This window comes from Myripristis murdjan, chromosome 7, assembly GCF_902150065.1.
Source record: "Myripristis murdjan chromosome 7, fMyrMur1.1, whole genome shotgun sequence".
NCBI classification, from domain to species: Eukaryota; Metazoa; Chordata; class Actinopteri; order Holocentriformes; family Holocentridae; genus Myripristis; species Myripristis murdjan.
In genome coordinates, this window is record NC_043986.1 from 26,525,222 (window position 1) to 26,536,442 (window position 11,221).

Consider the following 11,221-nt stretch of genomic DNA (forward strand, 5'->3'; position numbering starts at 1 on the left):
TTTTCCCTCCTCTTGCTAAAAAAAGGTGAAAGCAACACAAGGCCTAAAAGAGGGGAGGGAAGCCTGTGGCAGCTGCTCAAAGTCTGAGTTGGGATCTAAAGTCGGGCCACAGACAGATTAGAATCAGTCCCCGAATTACTCTGGAAAAAGTTGTGTTTTTTTTTTTTTTTTTTTTTTTTTTTTTTTTTTTGACTGGACAGCTGATGGAGCTTTCATTGCACCTCTGTTTATGTTATGCTGCTACAGCCTTTCCAAATCCCCATGTATATATACATATATACAGAATATTCTCACCATATACAGTATATTTATACTAAATTAATGTGCACAGTAGCTTGCAATTTTTTTTATTAGTTACAGTAAAAAAACAAACAAAAAAAACAGAAATTTGTTCGTTTGTGAGAGAAAAGTTAAGGAAGAAACAAGCTGGTGTGTGAGATAACATCAGGAGTCCTCAAGGTCCGCCCTCCTCCCCACCCCCCGCTCCACCACCCGTCACACTCCAGAGGTTTTACTGTGACGCGGTCATTATGAAGACACTCAATTCACAGGCAATTGAATGTAAACGCGGCCGTAAGGGCTCCTCATTGAGCCCGTGTCTCTGTGTGGATGAGCTGTCTATTTAGCACTTAGAGCGACCGGCCCTCACTTTGAAGGAGGGAGGCTGTCTGTTAGAGCACTGTGTGTGTGTGTGTGTGTGTTTGTGTGTGTGTGTGTCTTGGGGGGTGACTTTGAGGCTACAAATATTGGCTTCATTTGTTTTCCATGGGTTCCTCAGTCAAGTGCTGTTTCAATATCCAGGTATTACTGCCAGCACCATCCGTCTTAAGAACACCTCCCCAGTTAAGCATTTACAACTGGTGTATAAACAGGTAACAAATGCCTTATAACACACGTTAATATAGCAGTGAGGATAATGTTAATAGTCATAGCGTAAATTCACAATTCTGTAGAGCATTATTTTGCATGCTCACCAAAATTTTGAACTGCACTGTTTAAAACATGTTAATAAATGCAAACTACAATATGTACTTACCATGATGTTATAGTGTGTTCAAAGGCATTTGTTAACTGTTTATACACTATTTACAAATGCTTCATTGGAAGAATTAATATAAAATGTGACCAAATTATTTTATTAATCTCTCAGTCTCAGGTTTTATGAAAAGAAGAATTTTTTTTTTCTTTTTTTTTTTTTTTTTTCCCGGTCGGTAAGATAATTGCACTTATTTCCATTGGATGTTCAGAGTTATGTGTTAAATACTAGAATAATACTAGAATAAAGCAGATCACTCCACCAGTTTTAAATATTGAAGAAACAGGTTCAAATTTTTTTCCACCAGCTTTTTATATTAGACTGAACGATGTGCTGAAATGGCCTTTTTATTCTTTTTCTTTTTCTTTTTTTTTTTTTTTTTTTTTTACAGTACATTCTCATTACAAAATACAGCCCATAGTTACAACTAGTGATCCCATCCTGGCCTCATCCTCCCATTCATTAAGACGACTCACTTTTCTTTGCTCACTGCCTGACCAAATAAAAGTACGCATCCCCGAATCTCGCTGCAACAGCCCTCTCCCAGCAACAGATAAGACAGCACCAACGTGGCCAGCGGTCATAAAGCGAGGCAGTGTTGGTGCTGCGGTGCCTGGATGTCGCCATGCAGGCAGTAAAGCAGCAGCCTTGTTGCTGACAGGCCTGTATTTTCTTCCATGGTGCAGTCCACCCTGAACCGGCTGCCATAAAGCAGAGTTGGAACACAACCTTTAGTCGACACCATCAGCAACCAGCAGGAGCACACACCCTCTCTCTGCACGCACGTGCATGCGCGCGCACACACACACACACATACACACACACACACACACATATACACACACACATATACACACACACACACACACACACATACTCCAACATGCATGCATTCATATGTGCATGTGGAAGATAAACATATATGCAAATGACATGTCTGCAAACACCCTGATGTGTTAAAGAAAATATCTAGGGAGTGTACTGTTGAAAAAATATGTTGACATAACACACCCGAGAGAAAATCTAACGCATCAGTGAGGGGAACTAAATCTAAAAACACAAATATGATAGCGCATGTTACATGATATGGTTATCACCTAATTGTTTTTACTGTAAACAGCACACAAGAACATGCAAAGTGGTGGAAATAACCTAATACTCCACCTTTCAGAACCCGGTGGTCCACACTTATGGTAAAGAAATACAATATTAAATACATGGAATCACCATGTTTATACTGACATTACCTTGGCAGAAGCCAAATGTATTTATATATTATTTTATTTTATTTTATTTAAATGAATGCTCCAAAATCAAAGAAATAAGTTATGAATCAGTTTATTAGCCTGAACAGATTCCAAAGAGCATTAAAAAAAGAAGTAAATTCAGAGACTGGGTTTATTGACTCAGTTCTCTAAAGCATTATAACAATAAATCCCCTTACATATTGACAAAATATAGGCAATAAAATTAGATTAATATATTTAACATAAACCCATGCTCTTTTTTGTTTGTTTTGTAAGTCATTGCACTTTGATTTGTATCAAAAGTTAAAACAGTAAAATTACAATAAACTTTTGATATGTAGCCATGACCTCTAAATCAAAAAGGCTGGTCCTAATTGAATAAACAGCCAGAGATGCAGTTTGAATCCACTGTGTCTCATAAATCTTAAACATGTTTGGTAATTTATAGGAAACAAATCAGTCATTTAGTCGATGCATCATAGCTTAGAGGCCACACTGCACACCGGCCACTCTAAAAGGGGAACCATGAGCAGCGGGTTATAACTGGCTGGCTTTAGTGTTCACGATGACTTCTAACTGTCCTTATCTCAACATAAATAATGTATCTATAAAAGTTAATCATCTACACGATGGTAATGAGACATGTTCAGCAGTCATAAAACAGGTATTTTCTGTCCATCCTCTCGTTTTCTCTGTGATAACAACAACATGTTGAAACTGTGCCTCATTCATGTTTTTGAAAACACCACAGAAAACGACGAGGGCGTTATCACCAGTCACAACAATAAAAACTTAAGGAAGTTAACAAGAATCTCAATTATCAAAAGCAGTTATTATCATTTCTATATATTCCACTTGATTGCCTTCACATCGGTATCTTGGCTAGTGTTTCTTCAAAATGAAGAGACTTAAAGTAATAGGTAGTTCTAGTCACAAGTCTATAATTTGTCATCCAGCCGAGCTGAGTTCGTGGCGTGTTGGATCTGAGCTCGGCGGAGCCAGGCGTCAGTGTTAAGTCCTGGTTCAGGTTTCGCTCATGTAGGTGTGCTGCAGTTAACAGGACGATTTAGAGCCATACATTTGTAAAACTGCAGTTCAGGTACCCTGTGTCCTTGTTTGGTCCAGGTGAGCTGTGTTCCAACTAAGCCTGTAAATAAGCCCAACCTGATGAGAGGATTATATCAACCAGATGAGATGGTCCCCGAGTCAGATGAAACCAGGAAGAAATCTAGACATCATTTAAGTCGCCCTTTTTTCACACTTGCTTCACTGCTGTCGCCCCACAACTGGAGGAAACCCCGCAGTAGTCATGTGACCCACTTAAAAGGACGGAGAGACTTCGATAATGGCTTCCACGACAAAGCCAAATCAAGACATGTGTTCCCGGCATGGTGATTGTACTGTGCTGTATTGGTAGAAGCGTTCAGAGTCTCCTCATGCTTGAGACAGAGCACACCAGGAGTTGTGTGGGGCGATGGAGCTCGGGGTAAAGGGATAATCCTCAAATTTAATGTCCACATGTCCTGATCCTGTGCTGTCCAACTGAGAGGACGTCTGCAGAGAGGAAAGGGATAATATTAGAAACGTACATAAAACTGAATATTTATGACATCATGCAGCCACACATAAATACTATGAAACTAATGAACTTTTTCCATGCTGATATTTTGGAGACACATTGAGTGGTGAAGTTCAGGCCAGCATTTTTTTTTTTTTTTTATCTCAATGGATATTCAGTATTTTGGAATAAAACTATTGAAATGAATGATTGCTGCTGGTAGGAGTGCTGAAAACAGGAGGGGGTTTTACCTGAGAGACAGATGTGACAGTCTGTCCAGCGTAGGGTGAAGGGGCCATGTTGGGTTCACTCTTTATGGTGGAGGCATGTTCTGATACTGAGAGGGAGGACGGGGAGCTGGTGTCAGAGGCCGTGGATCCTCCTGAAGGATGGATAGATAGAGGGATTTCCAGTGAATTAGTGACGGGAACAAAAAGCGGTGATGAATGCTGGGAGCAAAAATAGCATAGCACTAGGATATTAGTTTGTTGCACACATTTTTGTGTCTCCTAGCCTGTTGACCTGCGAAGAATTCAGATTTAGCTTTTCAGAACCAGAAATGGTGCGCTGTGTGAAACTGCCAAAGATCAACTCAGGTGAGGACTCCAAACAACAGAAATATGCCAATAAATAAGCATGTGATGTGATAGCTGAACATACATGGTTCTCATCACAGACACATTTACTCATAGATTAGTCTGCTTTTTTTTTCAGTGGAGTCCAAAGCATCCTGACTTCGATCAAACTGCTGCAAATTTGCATTGTGCATCTTTTAAAGAACGTGTTGTTTAAATTTTGAGGTGACACAGTCTAAGGAAAATAGTGTATGGTGGATATGGTGGATTAAAGAAACCCCACTTTTACACCTTTATCACTGAAATAAGGCCTGTGCGGATCATGTGAACTTATTATTATAGGGGCCATAATTGGCTATAAATTTGTTCTAGCCCATGTAGCTCCAATTATGTTAATGCCGCCATGATAAGGAATATGACTTATCTAACCACGTGTCTATTTCCTTCATTTACCACATGCATCACTTTGTCCTCTCTAGTCTCCATCTCTCCTCATCCTTTCCTACCTGTGGAGGTTTTATTCTTGGGCATCTTGGGCTTGCGTTTCCTGGTCTGAATACTCTCTTTCTTCATGGCCAGAGGTCTGGGCACCTGAAGGGAGGAGAGAAACACATATTAGCTCAGCACACCTCCCGCTCCTTGGTACAACAGTGGCCAAGAGTGTCATGACAACCCACACAACCTCCCCTCCCACATCACCACTCCGATAACAATGACCACAATGCCCTTGCAGAGGTTTTACACTGTGCAAATAATGAGCTGCTCCTATGCTGGCAGAGATTGGCAAGAGGAGCGGCTTTACATGCAGGCAACAGAGGGAAAGACGAGGCAAGATGTGGCTGGAGAGAGATTAAGACTGAAATGTTGTGGTGATTTTAAAACGGCCCTATGGTAAGGCGGCTATAACTTACCCCGTGCAGCTTCATGTAAAGGCCACAGGCGTTACAGACAGGTTCTCCTTCAGCGTTGCGCCTCCACAGCGTGGTGGTGCTGGTGTGGCAGTTAGTGCAGCACAGACCGGCCCGGCGGGATGTGGTCTGCTGCAGGTAGAGAAGGAAGGAGAGAAGACGTTTACATGTGAAAATCACACCACTCAGTTTCTTTTTTAGGCTGGAACCCTACATGAGAAATTAAGTAATACCCATAAATTTTCAGGCTGGCTAAGGAAAAGACAAAAAGACACTTCATTTTGGATGCTTGGATCACAGTTTAACAAACCAGAAGTTGAACTGTGACCAGGATGCCCGTGTGTGGTACTGTATTATGCATAAATTGCAATGACTCACAGTTGAGCAATTTATAAAGAAACACATGATAGAATTACTTTCTCCCACACTATGTTGAAATGTAAGCAGTGCTGATGGCCTGCTGGTGCGACTATCAGCTTGGTGTTGGACAGCAAGTGAGACTTCAGAGCAAAAGCAGCACACAGTAGTTAGTCACGTTGCTCTAGAGAGCCTTGTCTAAAAACAGCCCGTCCAAGGGCAAGGTCGCCGAAGGACAAATAACAACAGAGAAAAGAGAGAACGGCCCAGTTGTGGAGAGAGACTGTTGGGCAACTCACAGCCACAGCTGCTTTGGAGAGGCAAGTTCCTGGGAAATATACAGCCATGAAGCCTTGAACACCCCCCCCCCTCCAGTTTCCATTCTCTAAACTCTCCCTGACCACTAATAGGGCATGCTTTATCTACTGTGACCTCAGTGGTAGTGTAATTGACTATAGGCATCCTTAGAGCAACTTGTAAACAAATCAAACAAGATCATTTTCTGATTGGCTCACATATGCATGATAAATAATATTGCATAGTTTTTGATATTACTTTATTACTTATAAACTGACTTTACATTCATACCCCTACAGCCAGCTCACCCCACTGTAAGAGTGTATGGTGAGGTACATGGAAATTTGGCTACATGTATTAAGTGATGTGGTGGTAAATAAAAAAGATGGGTAAACTACTAAAACTGATTTCCCATGGGTCATATTAGCAATAACAATTTCATTTTTTAAATATAATTTTATTATTATTATTTTTTAACCTCACATAACTAACATCTATTCGATGCCTCTTGCTGTGATGTGCAGGCCCACTGTAAAGTTTCATCAGTCACATGGTTTTGTGTCGGCCCTAAAAAGGGAGGCTGAACTCTATTCTGCAAATAAAAACGGTGGGTAAACTGAGGTCAGGCTCCACTAGATCCCAGATCCTATTTCAGAAAAGTGACTAATTTACTGGAAATTTCATATCAAAATCACTGAGACAGTCAGGCTACTACTCCCCGATTCCCCATAATCCACACGGCTATTTCTGTCTTACCAGGCGTTTCTGAGGCTTAATGAGCGGCCTGTTGATGCCGTTCATCTTGTGGTAGAGGCCGCAGGCGTTACACAGATAGTGGCCGGTCCCGTCCCTCCGCCACAGCGGCGTGGAGATGGAGCCGCAGTTGACGCACTCCCGGCCCTCGGTGGACATCTCCTCCATCAGGTCTGAGTACCGGAGAGGACACACAAACGTGACATTTAATCCATGTTGCATATCACTGAGCGTTTTAATTACCACCTCCCCTCACGATCTTATAGTGAAAACAGTTGCATATAATATATTTTTTCAGTCTCTATTACTTCATCACTATTCTGTAGTTTCTTAATAAGATTTTAAAATGTTTATTAGTGTGTGGTGCTCAAAATTAAGTTTCTGGTATTGTTATTGTAGGCTGTGGTGTCACTATAAATCGGTTAATTAAAAAAATATATATTGGGAGTTGGAGCTTTAGTGAATTAAACAAACTTTGTGTATTACAGTTTTATATGATCTCTTTGTTTTTTTATTGTTAAGATATTTTTGTAATCTTCCAACAACTGTTATATTTTTTGCATTGTTAGTAGGCTATTTTAAAATATGTGAGATAACTAGTTTTCTTAAGGGGGATTGGGGATAGAGTTTGCTCATGTAAAAATTAGGAATAACAAAACAGTGCAACATTTTCTTTTAAAGTTTGTCTACAAGGGGAGTTTTTTTTTTTTTTTTTTTTTTTTTTTTGCCCTGGTTACGGTCTGCTGCATGATGAATAGCCATGAAGAGGAATTTAAAACCCTCTTCCCTCTGATGAAGCGAGATCAAAACCCCGAATGAATCAGTCGGAGACAGAGTGATGGAGGAATCTGTTGCAGGGGGAGGGAGGGGGGTATCGGGGCGCTTATCAGCCTGAAGGATCCAGGGGTCCCCTCCATCCATCACAGCTCTGACACACGACGGACTCCTGGCATTAATTGCTCAAATTCCTAATCCCTCAATTGAGGCACGAAGAGAGACCTGCAAAAGACCCGGCCGTTCTCCAGAAAGCAGCCTCATAGTCCACTGCAGAATAATTACACTGCGAAGAAGTTGTCTCGCTCTATTTTAAATTTATTAATTTATGATGCTTATTTGCAGACGAGTATAATGGATTAAACGAGTGGAATCTGGTAGGTTTTGTTTTGGAATAAACTATTAACTCAAACAGAACCTGACAGTGTGTTTATAATCTCCTGCTCATGTTTAAATTAACCCTTGCGGAGAACACCTGCAGTTATCCTTCAGTACATTTTTAGAAGGGCAGCCTACTATGCAAGTCAGCAACATTATAAGTTTTATAGCATGTTATACAGCATTTTTTTTTTTTATTGGAATATTGCAGTGACATAGCAGACAAATGTTGGCTGCTCTTAGGCAAGACTGCAATAAATGTACTTGAATAGGCTACCACTGACAAACTGCTGATCTATTATAGGAATATATATCCTAATAATGATAACGTAAAAGATTTAATTAAGTACCATAAGGTAGCCTACAATAAGGCTACTATAATTGTATTAAGCACATTATACATGCTGTTAAGTCTCTATATTATAATAGTGATTTCTTGTTAGGAAAGAGGTTGGTTCATCAGCAAGACGAACAATAGACTAGAGGACAAAATTGGATTTTACATAATTAATTTGTCAGGGTTTCTGTGAAGTGTGAAGCAGCTCGACCATCGGCCAAATAAACAAACACAACTGGCTGAACAAGAGCCACGACAAAATACTTGAACAATCCAATCTGCGTCTGACTGAAATATTTAACACGCTTTTTTTTTTTTTTTTTTTTAAGTCGACTTCAAAAGGTGTGATTCTTAGGTAATTAATGAATAAACCCACAGGTAGAGACGTTTCAAGTAGTTATAGACCCTGTCTTTGTGCCTGATGAGGGTGATAACTGTTGTGACAATGGCCCATCTCAGAGTGTTTTTTTTTTTTTTTTCTTTTTTATCCCAGTGTGTATTGAACTCTATCATCAAAACACTGGACTGTTGCTGGGGATTAAATTAGCATTTTAATTGATTGTTTTTAGCGACCCTCTCCTCTGAAGAATGTGTATTGTCTAAATCCGATGTGGGATTGTTTAGAGACTTGATTGAATCTGGCACAATGCAGGTTACAGGTTGCGGACCATTGTTGGGCCTCTCAATCACCAGCTGCAATAAATAACTGGAGAAAATAACAACGCAATAAAATGTAAAGTCAAAGCCCCATATAATCCGGCCCAATGCTTGCCAAACGAAAGGTTAAAGTACCTATTGTTTAAATATTAAAGGAGCCTGGAAAGAGCAAAAAATGCTGAATGAACAAACTATCTTAGGACACTTCATTTGTTTGTCGTTTTTTCTTAGGCAATAATGATAACAATATGTCATATTTTTAGGCCTGATATTCGGAGTTGTGCAGCCTTTTGCATATCAGTATTTATGCATATTTGTTCATCTTTTGATTGTGGAAAATTTAATAACGAGGCGGTCACAATTATTAAATTAATGGCAAAAAACGATTTTTTAGGGGTTGCTATTCAGGGAAGACCAGAAATAATAGTCACTTATAACGCAAAAGAGTCCAGACATCATAACATCAAAGAGTAAAAATTAAGCAACAATCACCATAATTCTTCTTTCAAGTGGTGTCTTCAAATCACACCAGGGAGGGTTAGATTATTCAGAGCTTGTATTCTCGCTTAGATTATAGTTTGGCGATCTGCGGTTAATAATTTACCATCCTTGACAAATAATAATTATAAGAACATAATTATCATGTCAGTCATCAGGAATTGCTACACTTCTTCCCCCTGATTGCTGATATAAGTTTGGTGGTCTGGTGATAATGGATACCGGGACTTTGCCATATTCATATTCAGGGTCTTTTGACTTTACTTGCCTTGAGGCACAAACATACCCAGACTGGATCTTCTTCCAGACAGGCCTCCTTGCCGTCCCTGCAGACTGATCACCCCGCTCTCGAAGTGTCCGGGGGTCCAGGAGGAGGTGGCCATCTCGGGGCTCATGTAAGCGTAGGGGCTGGAATAGGACCCTCCGACAGAGCGCACCAGTGCACCTCCATACTGGTCGGCCCGGGCGCCGTTACCGAGAACCAGCGGGCTCTGGTAGGTCGTATCCCGGCCAGTATTGGTGCTGACAGGCGGGCTGTGCGAGTAGGAGAATCCGGGAGGAGGGTGCGGACTGCTGGGCGTGAATGAGGAGCCATCCGTGCCGGTCTGGGGCCAGCCGTGGTGCCCGCCGAGGCCGTGGGACTGGTGGGGGGTGTCACATGTCTGCAGGTAGGGCAGGGTGGGCAGCATGGCCGGGACTCTGGTGGTGGGGACGTAGACCGGAGAGCTGGCCGAGGGGTGGATGTAATTCCCGGTGTCATGCGCATAAGGTGACTGGTTGGAGGACAACGCCAGGCTTTGATACATTTTGCGGATTCTGATTTAGGCTTATGTGCTGCTCAGAAAATAGTAAATAAAGGTTGGATGTTTTCTGAAGGTGATCCCAGTCCTGTGGCGCGATGCTGTCCACGCGTAAAGGCACTTCCACGCTCTCCCGAGGAAATTCTGTGAACCTTTTTCAAAAGGTGATTGTATAAAAACCTTCTGGAGTCTCCTGGCCTGTGAAACAAATAACACCATTGAAAAATTAGGGACGTAATTATGCATATGTGGAAGTAGAGAAAAGGATCTGCTCATAACGCAATTGTCACCTTCCAAATCTGGCATTCACATTAGCAGCCTCAGTGACAATTATGTTACCATGTTATTGCCATATTTTTGAGTATTGCAAATCGTTACAAACAGTTACAGCTTTAAATCGTTTATGTACATTTCTGTAAGTTAAATAGCCTGCACGTTGGCTTGTGGTCAAGCAAAATGGAAGAGCCACACAGCTAAGACAAAGCTCAACAATCAATCAGCATCATAAATCATATTTCACCTGTTTCATTCTGACTGACATTAAATGGATTAAAATGACACTAATGATCGGTGATATCTGTCCAGATAGAGCCAACTATCAGCGACCCCAGATATCCTGCAGCGACAAACAGCCCGCAGCACGTCTCATTAAATCATAACTAAAACAGGAACCAAATCAAACAACAGAATAGATAGCAAGCTCCGTTCCATATCTGCCATGCATATATTTTCTATCAATAGCAGCTCAAATCACATAAAACGTTGATAATAGCCCTCGCAGCGCATAGGAGGAATACAATTCCAAGGGCCCTCAGTGTATTATCTCACCAGATAAGGACAGTCGGGTGATAAAATGTCCGGTCCTTAGCCGTACAAACTCAATAGAAGAGCGCAGTGGGCAAACTTGGTCACTCTAGACGCATACAGTCCGACGAAGGAACACAGCGGAGCCTCTCCAAATATCTGTTTAATGCGTAAAAGTTGTGCGCAATGGTCGGGATAAAATGAAACCAAGCGTCGTTTTTTGGTCCGGGACAATTGCAGCC

General features: G+C 41.2%; 1 protein-coding gene across 1 annotated transcript; it reads right to left on the reverse strand.

Moving 5' to 3' along the window:
- Positions 1-3,153: 3,153 nt before the first annotated feature.
- gata5 (GATA binding protein 5) lies at positions 3,154-11,221 on the reverse strand. Its single transcript, XM_030056012.1, has 7 exons — positions 11,004-11,221; positions 9,662-10,373; positions 6,735-6,904; positions 5,328-5,456; positions 4,923-5,007; positions 4,093-4,223; positions 3,154-3,837 (listed from the first exon to the last, which is right to left on the reverse strand). The coding sequence occupies exons 2-7, from the start codon at positions 10,179-10,181 to the stop codon at positions 3,718-3,720; spliced, it is 1,155 nt and encodes a 384-aa protein (XP_029911872.1). The 5' UTR covers positions 10,182-10,373; positions 11,004-11,221; the 3' UTR covers positions 3,154-3,717.